Source organism: Bubalus bubalis, chromosome 5, assembly GCF_019923935.1.
Source record: "Bubalus bubalis isolate 160015118507 breed Murrah chromosome 5, NDDB_SH_1, whole genome shotgun sequence".
Taxonomy (NCBI): Eukaryota; Metazoa; Chordata; class Mammalia; order Artiodactyla; family Bovidae; genus Bubalus; species Bubalus bubalis.
Window position 1 is genome coordinate 23,662,986 of NC_059161.1, and position 25,905 is coordinate 23,688,890.

General features: G+C 35.6%; 1 protein-coding gene across 12 annotated transcripts in view; it reads left to right on the top strand.

Annotated features, from left to right (window-relative positions):
* COP1 (COP1 E3 ubiquitin ligase) overlaps positions 1 to 25,905 on the top strand; it is a 236,663-nt gene that overhangs the window by 54,553 nt on the left and 156,205 nt on the right. For 6 of the 12 annotated variants that reach the window (XM_025285597.3, XM_025285591.3, XM_045165680.1 and 3 more), the window contains exons 6-8: positions 6,975 to 7,043; positions 17,154 to 17,213; positions 20,531 to 20,607. The exons of 2 other annotated variants lie outside the window; for them this stretch is intronic. In XM_025285597.3, the coding sequence (XP_025141382.1) occupies positions 6,975 to 7,043; positions 17,154 to 17,213; positions 20,531 to 20,607 (206 nt within the window). The remainder of the gene's footprint in view (positions 1 to 6,974; positions 7,044 to 17,153; positions 17,214 to 20,530; positions 20,608 to 25,905) is intronic. 4 more of the 12 variants (XM_044942800.2, XM_025285593.3, XM_025285595.3 and 1 more) reach the window with 2 other exon arrangements.

Genomic DNA, 25,905 nt, shown 5'->3' on the forward strand with positions numbered 1-25,905 from the left:
CATCATCCAGTGTCTTGCATTGTTTCAGATGAGAAGTCTTGATCCTCGAAATGAACTGTATTTCTCTCAGTGTATGCTCTTTTTATGGTTTTAAGTATTTTGACTTTGGTATATACCTGGGTATAGTTTTTTTTTTTTTTACCTTCATGTTTCTTCTTCTTGAGGTTATTTGAGATTCTTGGATGGTGATATTATAGTTTCCACCAGATTTGGACAATTTTCAGTTATTATTTCTTCAAATATTTTTCTGTCACCTTTTCTGCTTTGGGAACTCCCATTACGCATCTCTTAAGCTGACTGAAGTTGTGTCACAGCTCATGGATAAAGAGCTCTGCTTGCTTATGTTTTATCTTTTACCCCATCTCGTTCATCTTGTATAGTTTCTATTTCTGTTGTCAAGTTCACTGCTATTTTCTATATTCCATTGTCTCTCCTTATGCTTTGTATTGACTTGTAGGACCTTTTTATGACTGTGTTTCCTTATTCCATTATTTGTGTCATTGTTGTTTCTGTTTTAAGTGATGGATTCCACCCCACCCCACCCCCCCCGCCTTATTTTGGGCAACATTTCCTTATTTGCATGCTTATTAATTTTGTGATTGGATGCCAGAAATTGTACATTTTACCATGTTTAATATTGTTAATTTTGTATTCCTTTACACATTCCTAAGCTTTGTTCTGGCAGGTAGTTAAGTATTTTCAAAATAGCTTGATTCTCTTGAAGCTTGTGTTTTAAGTTCTGTTAGGGAGAACTATAATAGATTTTTGTCTAGCTAATTTTGCCTCACTGCGAGGCAGTCTTTTTGAGAGTATTCCTCCTGATGCCTGTGTATTTCGAGGTTTTTTCCACCTAGCTCCGGGGATAATGTATTATTTCTGGTCCTTTGTCTGACATGCATCCATTCTATAACTAGCCTGATGTTTTGTTGTTTGAAATAGGAATTCTTATCTTTCTCACTGCATTTTAGCCTGTAAGTTCAATTCGCTTGCTTTTGGTCCATTGAAATTTATTGGGATTTTATTATAGCTCAGTATAAGGTGTATGTTTTGTTAAATGTTCACCTTCATTTAAAAACAGTGTGTTACCTGTTGTGCTTTGTGAATGTAGCATTTGTTAATATTCAGTTCAGTTCAGTTCAGTCGCTCAGTCGTGTCCGACTCTTTGCGACCCCATGAACCACATGCCAGGCCTCCCTGTCCATCACCAACTCCTGGAGTTTACCCAAACTCATGTCCATTGAGTTGGTGATTCCATCTAGCCATCTCATCCTCTGTCGTCCCCTTCTCCTGCCTTCAATCTTTCCCAACATCAGGGTCTTTTCAAATGAGTCAGCTCTTAGCATCAGGTGGCCAAAGTATTGGAGTTTCAGCTTCAACATCAGTCCCTCCAATGAACACCCAGGACTGATCTCCTTTAGAATGGACTGGTTGGATCTCTTTGCAGTCCAAGGCACTCTCAAGACTCTTTTCCAACACCACAGTTCGAAAGAGTCAATTCTTCTGCGCTCAGCTTTCTTTATAGTCCAACTCTCACGTCCATAAATGACTACTGGAAAAACCATAGCCTTGACTAGACAGACCTTTGTTGACAAAGTAATGTCTCTGCTTTTGAATATGCTGTCTAGGTTGGTCATAACTTTGCTTCTAAGGAGTAAGCGTCTTTTAATTTCATGGCTGCAGTCACCATCTGCAGTGATTTTGGAGCTCCAAAAAATAAAGTCAGCCACTGTTTCCCGTCTATTTGCCATGAAGTGATGGAGCCAGATGCCATGATCTTAGTTTTCTGAATGTTGAGCTTTAAGCCAGCTTTTTCACTCTCCTCTTTCACTTTCACCAAGAGGCTCTTTAGTTCTTCTTCACTTTCTGCTATAACGATGGTGTCATCTGCACATCTCAGGATTTTGATATTTCTCCTGGCAATCTTGATTCCAGTTTGTGCTTCCTCCAACCCAGCGTTTCTCATGATGTACTCTTCATATAAGTTAAATAAACAGGGTGACAATATACAGCCTTGACATACTCGTTTTCCTATTTGGAGCCAGTCTGTTGTTCCATGTCCAGTTCTAACTGTTGCTTCCTGACCTGCATACAGGTTTCTCGAGAGGCAGGTCAGGTGGTCTGGTATTCCCATCTCTTGAAGAATTTTCCACAGTTTATTGTGATCCACACAGTTGAAGGCTTTGGTATAGTTAATAAAGCAGAAATAGATGTTTTTCTGGAACTCTTCTTGATCCAGCAGATGTTGGCAATTTGATCTCTGGTTCCTCTGCCTTTTCTAAAGCCAGCTTGAACATCTGGAAGTTCATGGTTCACGTACTGCTGAAGCCTGGCTTGGAGAATTTTGAGCATTACTTTACGAGTGTATGAGATGAGTGCAATTGTGCGGTAGTTTGAGCATTCTTTGGCATTGCCTTTCTTTGGGATTGGAATGAAAACTGACCTTTTCCAGTCCTGTGGCCACTGCTGAGTTTTCCAAATTTGCTGGCATATTGAGTGCAGAACTTTGACAGCATCATCTTTTAGGATTTGAAATAGCTCACCTGGAATTCCATCACCTCCACTAGCTTTGTTCATAGTGATGTTTTCTAAGGCCCACTTGACTTCACATTCCAGGATGTCTGGCTCTAGGTGAGTGATCACACCATCGTGATTATCTGGGTTGTGAAGGCTTTTTTTATATAGTTCTTCTGTGTATTCTTGCCACCTCTTCTTAGTATCTTCTGCTTCTGTTAGGTCCACACCATTTCTGTCCTTTATCGAGCCCATGTATTCTTGCCACCTCTTCTTAGTATCTTCTGCTTCTGTTAGGTCCACACCATTTCTGTCCTTTATCGAGCCCATCTTTGCATGAAATGTTCCCTTGGTATCTCTAATTTTCTTGAAGAGATCTCTAGTCTTTCGTGTTCTATTATTTTCTTCTATTTTTTTGTATTGGTAGCTGAAGAAGGCTTTCTTATCTCTCCTTGCTATTCTTTGGAACTCTTATTCAGATATTTATTTTTTCCTTGCTGCATCAGTTGTTGATGTGTGCTAAGTCATTTCAGTCGTGTCCAACTCGGCAACCTTGTGAACTGTAGCCCACTAGGCTCCTCTGTCGGTGGGATTCTCCAGGCAATAATACTGGAGTGGGTTGCCAGGGATTTTTTTAGAAGTATTTTTGATTATTTATTTTTCATTGGTTTCTATGATTCTTGGATCATGTATTTTGAAGCTCATTATTAGGTACATACATGTTTAGGATTGTGATTTTTTCTGGCTGTATCATCTCCTTTGTTTCTATAGATTGTATACATTTAATGCTGGAAATATACCTTGTTCTGAAGTCTGTTTTTATATTTTCTTATGTTATTGATAATATAGCTTAAGTAGTTTAGTTATGACTAGCATTTCTGTGGTATATTCTTCTGTATCTTTGTACTTCCGTTTTATTGTTGCCTTAATGTTTTAAAAATGTGTCTCTTCAGATGTATAGAACAGTCTTTTGGACTCTTGGGAGAGGACGAGGGTGGCATGATTTGGGAGAATGGCATTGAAACATGTATACTATCATATGTGAAACTCATCACCAGTCCAGGTTTGATGCATGATACAGGGTGCTCGGGGCTGGTGCACTGGGATGAACCAGATGGATGGGATGGGGAGGGAGGTGGGAGGGGGGTTCAGGATGGGGAACACAGGTATACTCGTGGCGGATTCATGTCAATGTATGCGAAACCAATACAATATTGTAAAGTAATTAGCCTCCAATTAAAATAAATATGTATTTTAAAAAAGCTTATTGTATAGTAAAAAAAATATAAAAATAAAAGTGTGTCTCTTAACTGTATGTAGTTGAATTATTTAACTTATATGCAGAGTACATCATGAGAAACGCTGAGCTGGAAGAAGCACAAGCTGGAATCAAGATTGCCGGGAGAAATATCAATAACCTCAGATATGCAGATGACACCACTCTTATGGCAGAAGGTGAAGAGGAACTAAAAAAAAGCCTTTTGATGAAAGTGAAAGAGGAGAGTGAAAAAGTTGGCTTAAAGCTCAACATTCAGAAAACTAAGATCAGGGCATCTGGCTCCATCACTTCATGGGAAATAGATGGGGAAACAGTAGAAACAGTGTCAGACTTTATTTTTTTGGATTCCAAAATCACTGCAGATGGTGACTGCAGCCATGAAATTAAAAGACGCTTACTCCTTGGAAGGAAAGTTATGACCAACCTAGATAGCATATTGAAAAGCAGAGACATTATTTTGCCAACAAAGGTCCGTCTAGTCAGGGCTATGATTTTTCCAGTGGTCATGTATGGATATGAGAGTTGGACTGTGAAGAAAGCTGAGCACCAAAGAATTGATGCTTTTGAACTGTGGTGTTGGAGAAGACTCTTGAGAGTCCCTTGGACTGCAAGGAGATCCAACCAGTCCATTCTGTAGGAGATCAGCCCTGGGATTTCTTTGGAAGGACTGATGCTAAAGCTGAAACTCCAGTACTTTGGTCACCTCATGCGAAGAGTTGACTCATTGGAAAAGACTCTGATGCTGGGAGGGACTGGGGACAGGAGGAGAAGGGGACGACAGAGGATGAGATGGCTGGATGGCATCACCGACTCGATGGACGTGAGTTTGAGTGAACTCTGGGAGTTGGTGATGGACAGGGAGGCCTGGTGTACTGCGGTTCATGAGGTTGCAAAGAGTTGGACATGACTGAGCAACTGAACTGAATAAGCTCATTAATTCAAGTGTTTAAGTTCATTTAAATGTGATACGATCATTGGTGTGGTTAGTTTTGAGCTCACCACATTTGTATTTTTCTGGTTTTCCATATTTTCCTTATTTCCTGTTTCTTCTTTCTTGCTTTCTTTAGAGAGCATTGTGTTTCCAGGATTTCATTTTAGCATATTATCCTCTCTGCTTTTTGCATGTTGCTTACAATTATTATATTTCTAGTGGTTTCTCTAAAGATTATAGAATTCCTCTTTTACTTTTCACAATCAACCTTGAGTTTATAGTGTAACAGTTCCAGGACATTGTTATTCAAATCAACATTAAATACACGGTTGATGTTTAAGCAATGCAGTAAGTAGACATGCTGACCCCTGTGAATTTGAAAATCTGAATCTAACTTTATAATCTGCCCACCACATCCACAGTTCACCATCTGTGCATTCAGCCAACTGTGGATCATGTGGTACTATAGTTTGTATTTATTGAAGAAATGCTGTGCATAAGTAGACCCGTGCAGTTCTAACCTGTATTGTTTAAGGGTCAACTATATGCCATTTCCTGGAAAATGTAAGATCTCATAGTATTTCAGTTTACCAAGCTCCTGCCTTTTGTGATTCAAATTATAAATGTTATAAACTCCACCTATGTTTGCTTTGAAAAGTCACTAGTCTTTTGAAGATATGTTGCTAAAAAGGATAGAAAAGGACCCTTTTGAACCAATATATTTACCCTTTGAGATGTCTTTATTTTCTCTTGTAAACCTGAGGTTCCGTCTGAGTCATTTCCCTTTTGTCTGTATGATTTCTTCTGTTTCTTGTAGAGCTGATAGGTTTGATCTTCATAGAAGTCTAGTTTTCTGTTTTTCTTTTAGCACCTTATTGATATATTTTCATTTTCTGTTTGCTTCTTTGATTCTGATGAAGTTTTCAGTCATTCTTACTGTTCTTCCCCTTAAGATAGTGTATCCTTTTTAGCTGCTCTTAAGATGTTCTTTTTGACATTGGTTTTCAGTAGTTTGACTATGGTATTCCTAGCTTTCATTTAAAAAATATTTATTCTGGTTGTGTTTCACAGAACAAGAGGATCTGTTTGTTGAACATGTGAACATTATTCAGCCCTGTACTCTCTGCTTTTCCTTAGGGTTTCAATCATATGTTTTCTTTTTCATATTATCCCACATTTTTCTGGTGCTTCTTTTTTTTTTTGACCTGTCTTTGAATTCGTTATTTCTTTCCTCGGTTCTGTCCATCTGTTCCTAACTTTATCTGAAGTTATTTTGTTTTAATTTTTTTAATTTCAGACTGTATTCTTCATTTCTTTGCACTTTGATTTTTCAGTTCTTTTGTAATTGTCTGTTTTTTCACTCATGTCCATTTTTTCTTTTCTTTAATAATATATTAAATAATATAAAAATATTAAATAATATAAAAGAATAATATATTCTTTTAGCCTGTTTATTTCTCTTGACTTTCCTACTTCTTTTCATGTCTTGTAATTTTAAAATTATGTCTTAGATATTCTGTATTCAAGAGCAGTATAGATAGACTAAACTGGTTAATACTTTCTTCTTGAATGGTCTTGTCTTTTCCTTTGTCAGGAAGCAAGGATAAGAGGTTGACGTCTTTGGTCTGATCAGGAATTTAGCTGAGTTGGAGCTCACTTGTTGCTTGAGCTAGTTTCAGTTCATTCAGAGTGAAGTGGGGAGTTCCTGCCTGTCCAGTGGTTAGGACTCTGTTTTCACTGCCAAGGGGCTGAGTGGTCCCTGGTCTGGGCACTAAGATCCTGCAAGCCAAACTGGCCATGCTTTTTTGTAGTATGTATGATACCTCAGTGATGCTTCAAATTTTGACTGGCTAGTAAGGGCTACTCTCTAGTTGTGGTCTGAGGGCTTCTCATTATGGTGACTTTTCTTGTCACGGTGATGGGCTCTATGGTGTGTGGGCTAAGTAGTTATGGCTCAGTAGCTGTGACGCTCAGGCTTAGTGGCTCCATGGCATGTGGGATCTTCCTGGACCAGGGATTGAACCCGTGTCTCCGGCATTGGCAGGAGGATTCTTTACCACTGAGTGACTAGGGAAGCCCATAATGGCTTGCTTTTAAAAATACCAATTAGCAAGTAGGAAATTGACAAAATAGAAATGAGACTAACTTAAATGGATGAATAAAGTTGCTTCATACTGATTATGCTGTGGTGTTAAAGAAGACTTTGAATTCAAAGTTGTATTTTAAAAGAACAATTATAATTTTCTATTATAGGAATCACATGCAGCCCAACTACAGATCCTTATGGAATTCCTCAAGGTTGCAAGAAGAAATAAGAGAGAGGTATATTATTTTGTGTGTTTTACATAATGTTTCTTTACTATTGTTGATTCTTGACATTTTTGTCCCCATTTTTGTGAAAGCACAACAGGCTTAAAATTTTATTTAAATATTGGAAAGCATTTGAGTTTTCAGGAGTTGTGTTTTTTTTTTTAAGCTTTGTTATTTAACTTCTTTTACCTTTGCAACTTGATATGTTAAAAATCCCTTTTTAGACATGAGTTAAAACGTTTTCTGTAGATTTGAAAATAATGACATTACCTCAGAGCTATAAAGAATAGCTACAAAGAATGAAAGTTAGGCTCAAATGACAGTTAGGCTCAAACTTTCACCCTTAAAAGAAAACATAGGAGTTACAGTTTTCCTATGATTAAAATGCATGCTGGAGAGGAAAAACAAGTAAAAATATAGCTACCTATTTAGAACTTGGAAAGTGTAAGCCATGCAGGGTAACTAAAAAATAACTTTTTATTAGCAATTTTAGAACCATAGTGTGCTAACTAAGCATTTTAACATGTCAAAGTCATTTCACAATAGTACAAAATATGGGAAAACCAAAGACAAAATCCTATATTCTCAGTAGCATGCTAAAATAACTTTGAAAACGGTTTTATATTTAAATTCCTAACTGACTCAAATCTTACATTTTTACTTTCAGTTGTCTAATTAGGTCATTTTCACTCAAAAAAATATAACCATGTATTTTAGGCTTCAGGCAGTCTTTATTATTTTTTGAAAATAAAAAGATGAGAACTTATTTTGATAACTGTGCATTACCAGAACTTTATATTATCTTAGTTCGATATTTCCACTTCTTTTTGACTATTCATGATGTCTATTTTTGACTTTTTTTTTTTTACTTTGTTCAGATTGGATTTTTCCACATTATGCTTCTCTTTATGGCTAAATGTTGTTCACATGGTTTATGATTGTATTTTCCTTTAACTTTTGCTGAGGTAGCAGTTGTGATTTTAATATGTTTTAATATCTATTAAAATTATTTTCATTGTGAATTCAAGATTTATATATACTTAAATGACTTTTAACTTATTTTTTTGGTGGGTACTTGATCTTCAACTTCAATTTGTTTAAGAATCACCTGAGGATCTTCTTAGAATCCAAGTTCTGATGAAGAGGGTGTGTGTTGGAGCCTAAAAGTCTGCATTTCTAGCAAGCTCCAGATGATGATGCTCTTGGTCCTTGAACCATAGTTTAAGTAATGAAGCTGAACATTTTATGACATATGGAAGCAAAATGAGTAATTCAGTACCCAACCGTCATTGCTATAGCAAATTCTTTGGAAAAGTGATAGTTTTTTCTATTTCATATATACTTTCTCCCTTCCTAAAACAACATCAGATTGTTTTGCAGTAGTTTTATGTGGTTCTTTTTATATTAGACTTTGAACTCATTGAATGAAATTAAGACATAGGAAATTACTTGATAATGAATCAGTTAAGTGAACAGTCCAAACATAAGGATAAAGTGAAAGTGAAGTTGTTCAGTCGTGTCCGACTCTTGGCGACCCCATGGACTGTAGCCTACCAGGCTCCTCCATCCATGGGATTCTCCAGGCAAGAGTACTGGAGTGGGGTGCCATTGCATAAGGATAACTGGGGATTAAAGGAAATGGCCGATTATTATCTGTGATCTGAATTATTAAGGTTTTCTTTTCTCTCTGAGATTTTTCACACTTCTCTAGAGTGTCTTAATGCTTGCAACATATTTAGATTTGAAATCGTTTCAGGCAAGAAGGATATAGCATATAACTATAAAATAATACAGATTGACCAGGAGGTCAGCTACTGCTTTTGATTTTTTTTTCCCTCAAGATTAGTTTGCAGACTCTGGAAATTAGCTTTGTGATTTTATGCAGAACTTCTAACAGGGCAGTTGAATCTGCTTTTCAGAGTTAACATACTTACTTGTTCAGGTGTCACATCTTGCTTTTAGAATTGTAGATTTAATTTTTTTTTAATTTTTTTTGTATTGACTCTCTTTTGAGTATTAGGAGAAGGGAAAATGCAAGGCACAGAGTAGGCATTTTCATTAATTATTTATTTCTGTGTAACAAGTTACCCTCAGAATGAATGGCTTAAAAACAGCAAACATTTACTATCTAGTGTCAGGAATCCTGGTGTAGAATAACTGAGTGCCTTGGCTCAGGGTTTCTCACCAAGCGAAGCAATCCAGGTGTTGGCCAGGGCAGCAGTTATCTTAAGGTTCTATGGGGATAGGAATGCATCCAAATTAACTCATTGGCTGTTGGGAAGAGATACCAAATTCTTACCACATGGGCTTCTCCATAGGATAACTTACTCCCTGGCAGCTGACTTCCTCAGAGTGAGAAAGCTGGCAGTCACATGCTTTCTGTAGCTTAATCTTGAAAGTTACATCTCAACAAATGTTTTGTTTTTTCTATTAGAAGCAAATTTTTGGGTCCAACCCACACAAATAGGGAATTTACACAGGTTATGGATTCTGAGGTAGGACTCTTTGGAGGCTGTCTTAGAGCCAGCCTACCACAGCACTCAACAAATATATGTTTTTAAATGAACTTGCTATTCTTTCTTCAAAGTTAGATTGAACAAGAGGGCTCCAGTTTCTATGTAAAAGCCAGTCTCCTTGGTGCAAATTTGTACCAGCATTTGAACAATTTGCCTTACATCTCGTTCAGTTTAATTTTAAAATATACTTTTGGTCATTTGTAGTACCTTTTTAATTCCTTGTAATAGGATAGTTTTGAGGGACCTTGGTTTCCTTTTGGTTTTGTTTGAAGTTTTATTTTGAATATAAATATATTGCATTTTAATATTTTTATATGAAATAAAGCATAGAAAAGTTTGTAAAACAAATTACAGTTTAAAGATTCATAGCGTGATCATCCATGTAACCACCATCCTGATCCAATGATAGATTTTTGCTAGGACTCGTAAAACTCTCTGCCTACCCTTTCCAGAGTATAGTCTTTTCCCTTGCCTTTAGGTAGTCAGTATTCTGACATCTCTGTTTTTCTTTATATTTTTAAAGTCTAAGTATTTTTAATTTATAAGTCTCTTCTTTTGAATTAATATAAATGCACTTCTGCCTTATGTAATGTTTTGTTCTTCTCTTTGGCTCAGTGTTAAGATTCATCCCTAGTGTTGTATATGGCTATAATTGATTCCCTTTTGTTGTTGTATAGTATTCTATTAATTGAATACACACCATTTTTGTTATTGCAAACAATGTTACTATCTTATATATATATATCTTATCAAGGTATATATTAGAATATATATCTCAATGCTACATATGTAGAAATGAAATTATTAAGTCATAGGGTATGTACACCTTCAAATTTAGTAGATAATGCCAAACAATGCCTGAGTGGTTGAATTGGTTACTCTTCCTGCAGGAATTGTAGGAATGTTCCTGTTGTACTATATTCTTGCCAGTACTTGATATCAGTAGATAGACTTTTTCCAGTTTAGCTCATCTTGGGATATGTATTGGTATCTCTTTGTGGTTTTAAGTTGCGTTTCCCTGATGGATAATGAGGTTGAGTACTCAGTACTATAAATTGGCCATTGGATTTTTGTGTATGTATGAAGTACTTGGTTTAAGCTTTGTGCATCTTTTCTATTTCATTGATTTTCCTTCTGGTTTGCTTATATATTCTAGATAAAAATTCTTTGTTCTATCTATCTATTTACTTATCTATAGCAGATCTTTCTCCCCCTCTAATTGGGCTGCTTTTTTCATTGTGTTAATGATGTTATTTGATGAAGAGAAGTTTCTGTCTATAGTGGAGTCAAATTTATTAGTCTTGCCTGTTATAATTAGTGCCTTTTCTATTAGTTAAAGAATTCTTCTCCACTTGAAGTCATGAAGACATTTTGCTATATTATCTGCTTGAATCCTTTATTCTTTTTTTTTTTTCCATACATATATCTATAATCTACTTGGGAATTTTTCATATGAATATCCAGATGTCTAAGCATCCTTGATTAAAAAGTTCATCCTTTTCCCATTGCTTTGAAATACCACGTCTCTCATACATCATGTGTCCATACATACAGGGGTCTATTTCCAGGCTCTCTTTTGCTCCACTGGTCTGTTTGTCTGTCTTTCTGGCAATACCACATTGTATTAAATACTAGAACTTTGAAGTAAGTTACTATTCTTTTTTAGGAAAGTTGCAGCTATTCATGGCTCTTTGTATTTCTCTATAAATTTTAAAACCAGCTGATACATTTACATGGTATACCTGCTGTGATTTTTATTGGGATTACTTTGACTCCATAGATCAATTTGGGAGGCTCTCTTTACAGTATTGAGCCCTCTAGCCGTTGAACATGGTATTTCTTTCTGTATATATAGTTCCTTAAAAATGGCCTCCAAAATTTTGATATTTTTCAGGATATTATTCTTACATATCTATTTTAGAGTTGTCCTTAGGTCTTCAATCATTTTTATGCTACTCTAAGTGATGTCTGTGTCTTTAATTTCAGTTTCTTACTATTTATTGCTGGCATATAGAAATGCAATTGATTTTGACACATACTTTTTTTTTGTATCCAGCAACTTTGTTAAACTCATTGATTCTAATAATTTATTTGTAGATTATTTTGTATTTTCTTTGCACACATCATCATCTGCAAATAATAACAGTGTAGTTTCTTTCTTTATGATCCTTATATCCTTTATTTATTTTTCTTGTCTTACTCTGCTGGCTAGGATATCCGGTACAGTGATGAATAGAAGTGGTGATAGCGGGGCATCCTAGTCTTGGTGCTGATCTCAAAGTGAAAGCTTTCGACGTGTCACCATTAGGTATGATGTTTTCTGTAGGTTTTTGGTAGGTATTTTTTTTAATCATTCAAGGAGCTAAGTTTCTATTCCCAGTTTCCTAAGAGAATTTTTTTTATAATTGTAAGTGGGGGTTGAGTATTCTCCAAAATTTTTGTGCAGTTGAGATGATATAATTTTTTTCATTATATTAAAATGGATCATTATTTGTTTAACATTAAAAACTCAATCAACTTTGCACCTAGGGTGACCAACTGTCCTGATTTGCCCAGGAGTGTTCTAGTTTTATCACTGGATGTTCTGTATTCTAGATAAGTAGGACAGTTGTTTGCCCTCTTTGGCTCCCTTATTGCATCTATATTCATTAATAAGATTGTTCTTTAACTTTTTATACACTGATCTTGTCCGGTTTTGTTATAAAGTTGGTTTTATCAAATTGGTTGGAGAATGTTTCCTCTTTTTCTGTTTTCTGGAAGAATTTGTATAATCTAGGATGAATATCTTGGCTGAATATTTAAAGATTTTGGTGGAAAAGCTATATGGACCTGTTTGCAGAAACTTTGTTGATTCATTTACTGCTTATTCAAATTTTTGTTTTAGATATCATTTTTGACATGTTATATTTTTTCTAAGAGTTGTCTGTTTCTTCTAAGTTTTCAAATTTTTTAGTATTAGATTGGTCTTAATACTAAGTTTTTAATACGCTAGAGTTTTTAGTGATGTCTTTCATTCCTGACTCTGCTTATTGGTGCTGTACATTTTTCTCTTTGTTTGTTTTGATCAGGTCATGTCAGGGATTCAGGGATGTATCAATTTTATGAGTTTTATCTAGGAACCAGCTTTTTGGCTTTGTTTATGTTCTCTATTTTATTTTTGTTTTCCATTTTCTTAATTACCCTCCTTATAATTACATTGTCCATCCTTCTACTTTTTTTGGTTTTATTTTGTTGTTTCTCTTCTAATTTGTGAACTTGGATATACATATTAGTAGGCAGACTTTATTTTTAATAATAGACACATTTCAGGCCATAGTTCTTTTAGTTGCATCTAATAATTTTGGTATGGCATTTTGTTTGTTATTCCTTAGTTCAAAGTAGTCTCTAATATTCGTTATACTTTTTCTTAGGCATGTGGGTTATTTATAGATAAACTTGTTACTTGGATATTGGGATTCTTTCATTTAAAAATAAGTTAACTTATTTTATTTTTGATTGTGTTGGGTCTTCGTTGCTGCCTGTGGGCTTTCTCTAGTTGTGTCAAGTGGGGGCTACTCTTGGTTGCTGTGCACAGGCTTCTCATTGTGGTGGCTGCTCTTGTTGCTGAGCACAGGTTCTAGGCACACAGGCTTCAGCGATTGTGGCTCATGGGCTCTAGAGAGCAGGCTCTGTAGTTATAGTACATGGACTTAATTGCCACGTGGCATGTAGAATCTTCTGGACCAGGGATCAAACCCACGTCCCCTGCATTTGGAGGTGGATTCTTATCTACTGTACTACCAATGGAGACCTTTTTTTAAAAAAAATTATGGATTTCTGTTATAATTGCATTGTTACCAGAAAATAATTTGGTTTTTATAGTATGATATTTGCACTGTCACATGTTAGTTCATTAAATTTTGAAATGTTCGTGCTTGTAAAGAATGTGTTTCCTGCAGTTGCACAGTGTGGTAAGAATGTTTTGCATCCTATTGAATCTTTGGTTCTTTGTTGCATCACTAACTTATTTGAGGTGAATTTCTTATATACAGCAGAGGTTTTTCATTCACTCTGCCGGACTCAGTCTTATAATTTTGTATTTAAACCATTTACATTTAATGTAAAAGAGTTTAAGCCTGCCATTTTATTATGTTGTTGTTTCTTTTCTCTTTTGATTTTTTGTAGTTATGTTTTTTCTTTAAGAGTTACTTCACTGTATTTATATTTTTTTAAAGACATTTTTTAGAGCAGTTTTAAGTTCACAGAAGAATTGAAAAGATGGTACAGAGATTTTCCATATACCCCATAGTAATACACATTTAAATTTCCTCATTTTTTTTTTTTTATGACTTGAAAGCTCATTTCTTCTTAGGACTGAATATTATTCCATTGTCTTTATGAACCACTGTTTATCCATTCATCTGAAGGACATCTTGGTTGTTTCAAGTATTGTTAATTATGACTAAAGCTGCTATCAATGTGTTTTTTTGGAATCAAAGTTTTCAGCTCGCTTGGGTATATACCAAGGAGTGTGATTACTGGCTTCTATGATCAGAATATGTATAATTTTTAAAGAAACTGCCAAACTGCCTTTCAGAGTGGCTGTACAATTTTTCATTCCTACCAAAAATAAATGAGAGTTCTTGTTGCTACACATCTTTTTCAGCTTTTGGTGTTGTCAGTGTTCTGGATGTTGGCTATTCTAATCAGTATACAGTGTTTTTTTTTTTTTCAATTTATTTTTCGTGCTTTTTTTGTTTATATATATATAGTATTATTAATCTTACTACTTTTTTTTTAACCAGCTTTTCTTTTTTCTGGAAGTTTATCAGTATTCTTTTGTTCAGTTTTGAATATTTCAGATAATTGACGAGGTCTTGGCAACTGTAATTTACTAATTATATTAGCTCTAAAAAACAAAATTAAGATACTGAATTTAATACTTCAGCATGTTTTTATTCAATCATGCTGCTGCTGCTGCTGCTAAGCCGCTTCAGTCATGTCCAACTCTGTGCGACCCCATAGACAGGCAGCCCACCAGGCTCCCCCGTCCCTGGGATTCTCCAGGCAAGCACACTGGAGTGGGTTGCCATTTCCTTCTCCAATGCATGAAAGTGAAAAGTGAAAGTGAAGTCGCTCAGTCGTGTCCGACTCTTAGCGACCCCATGGACTGCAGCCTACCAGGCTCCTCCGTCCATGGGATTTTCCAGGCAAGAGTACTTATTCAATCATAGCGAAGGTCAAATAAATGAGTGCTAATGATACCTAACTGCACCAAAGCTAATGTCAATTAAAGGGGGTTCTATTTTTGAATTCTTTTATGTTTTAGTCTTAAGGGATTCAGAGACTTCTGTTCTTCACTTTTCAAAATTTTAAATAATTTCTTTGGGTTGTAATACAGTATACTGTATTGAGAGTGCTTGCTATTGATGACTTGGACTGTGCTCTCAAGTAGCATTTCTCCATCTTATGTATTTATTATTTTATTATTTTTAGTACCCCCAAAACTCACGATAGTGTTAAGGCAGATTTGACCCAGAAATTTGTCAGTTTTCATTCCTGTTTGTGGTCTGTTTTCATTTAGATAATGACAGTTCAGCTTTATGAACTTTCTTCATGTGTTTCCAAAACATTCTTGGTCTCTGCTTTATGCTTTTATTCTAGATTCTGCCTCTCTGGTTTATGAAACACATTTGCAGAGTGAATTTAGCCTAGTTGTTCCTTTTGCTTTTAAAGCAGTTATCCTTTGTCTTTCTTCTATTTCCTCATATTCTAATGTCTTATATTGATGCCTGAAAGGAGAACACTTGTTTCCTTTATTCATTACCTCTCTCCATATTTCTGGCCGCCAAATGTGTAGGTGATTTTTTACACCAGCTAGTTCTCCAGTTCTCTGTAGATACAAGCAGAGTGTCCTGGAAATCAATTCAGGCCAATTCTATCTAGCACTGTTTACTTGGAGTTGGCCCCAGATTCCACTGGTTGAGGACTCAGTCCAACAAGACTGAGCTGCCCCTTCAGATCATAATTGCATGTCCAAGAAGTCACTTGTATATTTAACCTACTGGCTATAAATTGGCGGTTCCCATGTCTCCCTCCAAGGATGTGATAATTTGCTAAAATGGATCACATAACAGGAAAATAGTTTACTTACTGCATCATCAGTTTATTGTAAAAGGATAGAACTGAGATATGTGGGAAGGGGCATGGAGCGTCCATACCCTCTCCAGGTGTGCCGTTCTCCCAGCATCCTCATGTACTCCCCAACCTACATGTTCACCAACCCAGAAGCTCTTCCCTAGACTGAATTCCATGAGGCCAAGGGCTAGAGTTTTCTAAATCCTGTTCTTCATAGTACTTAGCAAAATGTTTAAGATTGGTCAGTATTTGAGTTAATATATTATCAACTGTCTACATATTGCCTCAGAAGAAAACATGCTTAAAAATCTGTTTATCCATACTAGTTATCAGGTAAAATAAAGTTAAATAATAAGGTACTGTTTTCAAGTAGTAGTGTTATAACATAGTAGTTAACGGCATGAATTGTGGAGCTGCCTTGATTTCAACTCCAGTTCTGCTGTGTACTTACTGCGATCTTGGGCAAGTCACTTAATCTTTCTGTGATTTATTTTCCTGTGTAATACTTCCTGTTGCACATCTAGCAATAAGTATTACATAAATATATTCCTTATCATTATTTTATATTCTAAAAACTGGCTCAGGGGTTTTCCCTGAAAGTTCAGTGTTTAAGACTCAGCTCCCAACACAGGGGGACATGGGTTTGATTCCTGTTTGGGGAACTGAGATCCTGCATACTGCACAAAAAAATAAATGGCCAAAAAATAAAATTGGCCTCAATATATTTGGCTTAGATTAAGACAGCCACTTATATATAATAATTATAGAAATTTAAATCTGATAGTGTTTCTGGAAAGCAGTTTTGTTTCAGGTAGTGAAGAGTTGCTATTTCTCTTGATCAAATAATTTCATTTTAATAATCTCAATAAAATTTGGAATGCAGACTCATATAATCTAAAATGCAGACTCATGGTTCAGAATTACTTATGATTGTCAAATATATCATTAAATATAATAATTAAAATGTTTGCATTTTAAAGGCATGGAGAAAAGTTATGGTGCAATAGGCAAAATGTCAAAGATGAGGCATAATCTTAAATATGTTTTAAAAAATGCATAAGAGGGTAACTTGTGATTGCTTTCGGGTGGTAGAATTTAATCTTCGAGACTTATTTTTATTTTAAAAATGAGGTTAACAACTGACATCCTGATATTAATTGCTGACAGTTAAATGAGGTGATTTGAAAGTTCTTTGGATATCTTTGCTTTTATTAAATCATATTGTTATTGTTCATCTTTAATATTTTTATTATAAAGTCAATTATTCTATTAAAGAACTATTTTCTTAAATATTAAGTCTTTACATTTACTTTTTAACATAGGAACTTGCAGTGCTTTTTATCTGCAGTTTTTCACCCCTACAATTTACCATTAGTGCACAATTTCCTAAAAATCATATTCCAAATGTAAAATTACTTTATGATTGTGGTGATGCCAGTGTGGTTTGGTTTAGGCATTTTTTTTTTTTTTTCCCCTCTCTAATCTACAGCAACTGGAGCAGATTCAGAAGGAGTTAAGTGTTTTGGAAGAGGATATCAAAAGAGTGGAAGTAAGATCAAGAATTTCTTACATCTCGAGTAGCTTTTCAATTTCATGAAAATTTTGCTTTTCCTTTAAATTGCTGCATTAAGTTAATGGGATTAGTCTCCATTACATAGAAAGTAACAGGCATAATTTCTGCAATAATTTATTAGGAGCCCTTTTCCTCTGAGTTAATGATCAAAAGTTAGAGTTTAAGCAGTTAGTAAACAAAGCTATTATTTGCATCAAGAGGGATGTTACTTTTCTTAATGTTTGCAAAGAATATTTTCAAAGTAGAGACTGATATATCCTGTTTTTCTATACTTTGGTGAGTTGAACAGTAATGATCCAGTTGCCATTCAGTCACTCAGTCATGTCCAGCTCTTTGTCACCCCATGGACTACAGCACACCAGGCTTCCCTGTCCTTCACCATCTCCCAAAGCTTGCCCAGACTCATATCTGTTGAGTTGGTGATACCATCCAACCATCTTGTCCTTTGTCTTCTGCTTCTCCTCCTGCTTTCAATCTTTCCCAGCATCAGGGTCTTTTCCAATGAATCGGCTCTTTGTATCAGGTGGCCAAAGTATTGGAGTTTTAGCGTCAGCATCAGTCCCTCCAATGAGTATTCAAGATTGATTTCCTTAGGATTGAGTGGTTTGATCCCCTTGCAGTCCAAGGGACTCTCAAGAGTCTTCTCCAACACCACAGTTCAAAAACATTAATTCTTCAGTGCTTAGCCTTCTTTATGGTCCAACTCTCACATTAGTACATGACTGCTAGAAAAACCGGAACTTTGACTAATGCCAAAGAAGGTGAAGTAGAACAATTCTGTGAAGACCTTCAAGACTTTAAAGATGTCCTTTTCGTCATAAGGGACTGGAATGAAAAGTAGGAAATCAAGAGATACCTGGAGTAACAGGCAAGTTTCACCTTGTAGTACAAAATGAAGCAGGGCAAAAGCTAACAGAGTTTTGCCAAAAGAATGCACTTGTCATAGCAAACACCCTTTTCCAACAACACAAGAGAATACTCTACACATGGACATCACCAGATGGTCAATACCTAAATCAGATTGATTATATTCTTTGCAGCCAAAAATGGAGAAGCTCTCTACAGTCAGCAAAAACAAGACTGGGTACTGACTGTGGCTCAGATCACAAACTCCTTATTGCAAAATTCATACTTAAACTGAAGAAAGCAGGGAAAACCATTAGACCATTCAGGTATGACCTAAATCAAATCTCTTAACGATTATACAGTGGAAGTAATGAATAGATTCAATGGATTAGATCTGACAGAGTGCCTGAAGAACTGTGGATGGAATTTCATAATATTGTACATGAGGTGGTGATCAAAACCATCCTCAAGAAAAAGAAATGCAGAAAGGCAAAGTGGTTTTCTGGCGAGGTCTTACAAATAGCTGAGAAAAGAAGAGAAGCAAAAGGCAAGGGAGAAAAGGAAAGATACACCCATCTGCATGCAGAGTTCCAAAGAATTGCATGGAGAGATAAGAAACCCTTCCTAAGTGATCAATGCAAAGAAACAGAGGAAAACAGTAGAATGGGAAAGACTAGAGATCTCTTCAAGAAAATTAGAGACACCGAGGGAACATTTCATGCAAAGATGGGCTCAATAAAGGACAGAAATAGTATGGACCTAACAGAAGCAGAAGCCATTAAGAAAAGGCGGCAAGAATACACAGAAGAACTATACAAAAAGGATCTTAATGACCTGGATAACCACGATGGATCACTCACCTAGACCCAGACATCTCAGAGTGTGAAGTCAAGTGGGCCTTAGGAAGTATCTCTACAAAGCTAGTGGAGGTGATGGAATTCCAGCTGAGCTATTTCAAATCCTGAAAGATGATGCTGTGAAAATGCTACACTCAATATGTCAACAAATTTGGAAAACTCAGCAGGGGCCACAAGACTGGAAAAGTTCAGTTTTCATTCCAGTCCCCGGGAAGAGCAATGCCAATGAATGTTCAGACTACTATACAGTGGCCCTCATTTCACATGCTAGCAAAGGAATGCTCAAAGTTCTCCAAGCTAGGCTACAACAGTGCGTGAACCAAGAACTTCCAGATGTTCAAGCTGGATTTAGAAAAGGCAGAGGAACCAGAGATCAAATTACCAACATGCGTTGCATCATAGCAAAAGCAAGAGAATTCCAGAAAAACATCTCCTTCTGTTTCATTGACTACTCTAAAGCCTTTGTGTGGATCACGAAAAACTGTGGAAAATTCTTCGAGATGGGAATACCAGACCACCTTACCTGCCTCCTGCGAAACCTCTATGCAGGTCAAGACAGAACAATTAGAACTGGACATGGAACAATGGACTGGTTTAAAATTGGGAAAGGAGTACGTCAAGGCTGCATATTGTCACCCTGCTTATTTAACTTATGTGTAGAGTACATCATGCGAAATGCCGGGCTGGATGAAGCACAAGCTGGAATCAAGATTGCCAGGAGAAATATCAATGACCTCAGATAGGCAGATGGCACCACCCTTATGGCAGAAAGTGAAGAGGAACTAAAGAACCCTTTGATGAAGGTGAAATAGAGTAAAAAAGCTGGTTTAAAACTCAGCTCAAAAAACGAAGATCATGCTATCTAGTCCCATCACTTCATGGCAAATAGATGGAGAAAAAATGGAAACAGTGACAGATTTTATTTACTTGGGCTCCAAACTCTCTGCAGATGGTGATTGCAGCCATGAAATGAAAAGATGCTTGCTCCTGGAAGAAAAGCTATGACTAACCCAGGTTCATTCCCTGGGTCGGGAAGATCCTCTGCAGAAGGGAATGGCAATCCCCTCCACTCTTCTTACTTAGAGGGCTACAGTTTGTGGGGTTGCCAAGAGTTGGACATGACTGATTGACTAACGCTAACACACACCTAGACAGTGTATTAAAAAGCAGAGTCATTCCTTTGCCGACAAAGGTCTGTTTAGTCAGTTGCCATACTTATCTTAATATTTATCAGTAGGTTCTCACCTAGATTAAAAATGATTAGCTAGTTCACTGTTCACATAATGTACAGTATGTCTCATTAAAAATATTTACATTTGTCTTTTTCTGCATTTGATGGCTTCATTAGTAATGAATAATATTTATTAAAGAATTTCTAGTTCTTTAAGTATGTATGTCATAAAAAAGACTTGTCTCGTAAGTTTCAGATATCCTTGCTTTTGTACTGTATGGAGAGGAAACCTTGAGAAATTTGGATGTTGAGACAAAAAGGAACTGATAAAACCTGGGATTGGAAAGAAATAAATAGCTCCTTTTGACTTATACATCTTCTCTTTGGAGTGGCTATAACTCTAATAATTGTGCTTCTAGGAAATGAGCGGCTTATATTCTCCTGTCAGTGAGGATAGCACAGTGCCTCAATTTGAAGCTCCTTCTCCATCACACAGGTACAAAGCTTGAAACCTGTAATTGCTTTGGATTTATGTTATAAAGTGCAGATATGGTATTAGTCCTTGTAGCCTTTTCCATGTAATGAACACAAGTCCTGAGAAATTACTTTTGGTCATGATGTAGAAATGAGATTCAGATGGCCCATCTGTTTTCTTTATGCTTTAAATTTCATGCCAGGGACAGTTAGTAGAATATTATAATACTGTGAATTCAGTAATGAATTAAAAGTTTGGTGGATTTCTCAAAATAATGGTAGCTTTGAATATATTGTGAATTAAAATCAGATGACATTAAAAATCTGTAATTCGAGAAAATGAAATGGTAAATTAGGGAAAAGTTAGTTAAACTAATACCTTTGTCTTTGCCACTATCCTGTTGAATTAGGTAGATCTGTTTGTTTAGACATCTCTGCTAATTTCTTTATAACTCCCCATTATTAATTAAGTCTTCCCTTCTGTATTCTCTGTAGAGCAGGAATTGCATATATCTTGCTCATGACTGTTTCCCTAGATTTTAAGTAGTGGTAGTGACTGGCCTCCTTCAGTGTGTTTTTGTGAAATATTGTAAATGTCTATGGTCCCTATGTAAATTTAAAGTTCTATTTATGAAATATCTACTGCCTAACATTTGAATTTGAACTTTTTTGTTGTGTTCAGAGCAAGAGAAATTTTACATGTTTTTAATCCATTGCTAATCCATTCACAATTGTGGTCCAACAAAAGCTTTTTAGACAGATAGTTTTAGGATAACACACGGATTTTCAAGCAGTCCAGTGACACTACAGGAGATCACACTAACTTCACAGCCAGTGCCAGATCAGGAAAGCCATTTTACATCTAGTTTGGGATGATATATGGGGAAGGGACACAAGGAATATTCTAGTAAAATATCATTCCTGGTATGTTTAATATATTTCATTAACCATTTCATAGAGAATCCGCATGAGTGCTGAGTGATTCTGGGGTCACTTTACCTGTGTAATTCAGCTTGTTTTTGTCCATATTTTACTTTCCTTAAAACACTTGGGAATGATTCAGTTTAGCTTAGCATTCACTTCCTGACATACGTGGGATCTGTGTAAATGAAATATTTATTATGTGAGTGCATCCAGGCAAATAAAAGTTGTCACATCACAATGTCTTCTCTAATAAACTGATAATTCTCATTATCATATCACTCTCTGTCATATCACTTTATTTCTTTCTATCTGTTGTGGCCAGGTCTTTGTTACCATCTGAGCTACGAGGGAAGCCCCTGGTCTTTGTTAATCTCTCACTGATCTTTGTTAATCTCTCACTGGTGACATTTAATAACATATTAACAATATAGTATTACGTTCATTTAACTGGCTTTTTAAAATTTAATGCCTCTGATGCACTGGGCACTGTTTTAAGTGTTGGATGTAGCTGGAAAGTCCCTCCCTTTATGGAACTTCCCTTTGGGTGTGTGTGTGTGTCTGTGTGTGTGTGGAGGTTGAGGGAGATGGTAAATAAGAAAAAATAAAATATAATATTTGTACATGACATATAAGTAGTATCCTAGAAAGGAAGTTAGACGTATTAGAAAGCTGACACATGAATGAAGTGAAGAGAAGAGATAATAAAAAGTCACGGGGTAGTTTTGAGTAGGGTCTATTTTAAATTATAAAATACTCACTGATGTATAGAACAGTCTTATGGACTCTGTGGGAGAGGGAGAGGGTGGGAAGATTTGGGAGAATGGCATTGAAACATGTAAAATATCATGTATGAAACAAGTTGCCAGTCCAGGTTCAATGCACGATATTGGATGCTTGGGGCTGGTGCACTGGGACGACCCAGAGGGATGGTATGGGGAGGGAGGAGGGAGGAGGGTTCAGGATGGGGAACACATGTGTACCTGTGGCGGATTCATTTTGATATTTGGCAAAACTAATACAATTATGTAAAGTTTAAAAATAAAATAAAATTAAAAAAATAAAATGAAATTCTTACAGGGGTTCACATGTAGAGGACAGAGACGAGACTTTCTGTCTCTCCCAATCCCCTGCAATTGGAAGCTAGGAGGAATGTTAGGAATATTGCAAGAATCCAAAAGGTGAAATGGTGGACTTTTTATTGGGTTTTATAGGATTTTATTGGTGGAAAAGAAGAGAAGTGGTTGTATTATGAAGTGGCCAGTGCCATGAGAGATGTCGGAATTCATGATGTCTGTGAAAACCTTGTTGAATTACTAAAATCGTATGGAACACTATTGTCAGATGATGTGATCAGTTAGACTGGTTCACAGTTGAAGATGGAAAAACAGGCAAACATGATATTTTCTTCAAAAGAGTGTTTTGATTTTTTCTTAAAATACATTCTTTATCACAAGATTTGAGAGAGACACTTGGGAAAACGATGGTAGCTTTGAATATTCTTGGGAAATGACCCTTAAGATTAAGATGTGGAATTAAACATGGCAAGAATGTTATGCTATCAGTATTAAAGTTTGTTTTATTTTTAAGAAATAGTATACAGTTGAAATATAATCCCCCCCAATAATTATTATCATCATTATATAAATGCCAGATTTTGTTCTTATTCCTCATTGTAATGTTTTGGTCTCTTTTTAAGAGGTTTACTTTAAAAAAGAGTTTTTGTGGATTCATTCATTTTTTGTGGATTCAAGGTAAATCCCTTACATTGATTTTGGGTTTATGGTGAGGGTTATGAACTTAATGTAAAGAGAAACAGAAGACATATAACTATTGATGTTACACCTCCCTCCCCAGGAATTTGTCTTCTGTATACCGTAATTGTCATATCCTGTCTTTTCTCTTCCAGCTGCCTTGTTTAGACCCCAGGTATCTCATAGTCCTGCAGTAGTCTTTTAACTATACTCCTACAGTGTATTGTGAGGAATCGCATCATGTTACTTTCCTTAAAATCATTCAGTGACTTTCCATTGTATTTAAATTGGCTTAGATCGCTTTTGTATGGCCTTCCATAATCCCCTTTACCTTGCCTACTATTTTTGTGCTTTAGAATTGAATTTAACTCCCCAAATGGGGTATTAGGGTAACTTTACTTATATATTATTTTTTTGCCGAGAAACTCCTCTGTTCTTCTCTTAACTTAGCTACCCATCCTCTAGCCATCCCCAACAATCCAGCCAAGGATGAGCTTTATTCTTTTTTGATACACCAGTTCCCTTAGAAAATGAAGTGGAGGAAGGAAGTGCAAGATAGAATTAACTACCAGTTTTTAAAAACATTTTCTGTTTACTTTGTTCCTGTTCTGTACTGTGTGTGCTAGTTTGGGTAGATTTCCCATGCTGCACTATAATCCTGTTAATACTGGGCTTTTCTTACACTCGCACATTTTTATATGAGCATTTATACATAATAGAACTTAAAATAGGTTTTTGAGTAAATGTATGTGTCACCTAGAATGTAGTTTAATTTTCATAGCTTGTGAAAACTTGATTGAAGCATGACCTTTAGTATACTTAATAAGTAAACTAATTAATCTTTAAAAAAAAAACAACTCAGGCTTCATTGGGGTGAGTGAAGTTGGAGGTGAGTACGTGATTATTTCCTTAATAAAATTAGTTTAAATTTAGTAAAGCTTTAAAGCCTTCATTCATTGCAAATTTTTATTAGAATTAGTTCAAACCTGAAGATTGCTGCTTTTAGGGCATTTTTAGTTCTTTAGATTCTGAGGAAGAAGTCTTCACAATTCAGAGGATAAACTGTAGCTTACACTTCTTTGTTACGTGGCTCTTTGTATTAAATTATGAGTAAATTAGAGAGTGATAGGCAGCACAGTCCTGTTTAGCTTTTGCCAAATGACATTTTTTTTTAATCCGAGAGTATGAAATATTTTAGTCAAATCTTCTCAACAATGACACTGATAATTTGGTTTAGATTAAAATATTCTTAGACCGAAAAAACCTAAAGTCTAAAGTTTAGATTTTAGTCTTCTTCAAAGCCATTTATTGCCAGTGGTTTTGCTTGTAATTTTTAAAATGCATCTCACTGACGTGATTTCTGTCTTAGAAATAATTGTCTCATAATTGCTTCATTCTTTGCCTTTAAATCAAGCAAGTATTTCAGAACTGTTATTTATTATTCACTAACCTCTGGTTTTAGAACTCCAAAGAACCTGGTTTAAAGATAATGTATTAGTTGAAGCTTCTCTGTTTGCTTGGAGGTGAATATATGCTTTAATATGATCCAGATAGTTACTAGAGTTAAATTTGCAGGATAACTCTTGATTTCTTGTGGTAAAATAGTAAATAAATACAAAACAAATAGTAAATAAGATTTATCTAAAATTTCTGATCTTTCAAATGCTGTTGCCAGTAATAGACTTGCTATTGATCATATTTAATTCATTTTTTAAAGACACATTTGTAAGTTTAAATTGTGAATTGCTTATTTAAGTTTTCTGTGGTATAGAACAGAATACAATTTATAGGTAAGAGTTTTATATAAGACACTTTTGCTTTTATTTAACTACTTTAATTAGATATTTTTGAGACTTAAACTTTCATTTGTCTGTCATTTTTGACAAAGGTCCAGATAAATCAAAATGAAGGGAAAAGCAAGGGGTCACTTTAGAGATGCTAGAATTATTGAACTATTATTAAGAATATTCTTATATGTGTGTGTATATATATATAGAGATGGATAGATACACACACACACTAGTGGGTCAGTACCTTGTGAATTTGTAAATTTTATAATTTGATTGAATAAACTGATAAAGTTCAAGGAATTTGGTATTATGTAATGGCTCCTGGACTAGGAGAAGAAATTACTCTTTAACTCACACAGAACTCTATGTAGTTTTGCTTACCCCAGTGACACCCTGCCTTCTCCAGGGTCGTTAAAAAAAAAAAAAATGTGTGTGGTAGGGAAAGGGTGAATGGTGGTTATAATGGCTCTTTGGAGTTATGAATGAAAATGATCTCATCTTCTGTATACTGCATATTGGGTCTTTGGATGATGACCCACAACCAGAGTAGTATCAATGGTATTATTATTCACATAATAATGCTTACATTTTTGGTACTTTTTGGCAATTATTATCGGTTCAACTGCTTTATTTTACTTGGGATGGTAACTTTTTAAAATTTTATTTACTTTAATTTTTATTTATTTATTTTGGCTGTGCCACACAGCTTGTGAGATATAAATAGTTCCCCAAATAGGTTCGAACCTGGGCCCTTGGCAGTGAACGCATGGATTCCTAACCAGTAAACTGCTGGGGAATTCCCCAAGAAAACTTTTTATTAAAATGTAGGAGTTAAAATGTTTTTATGGTCAAGTC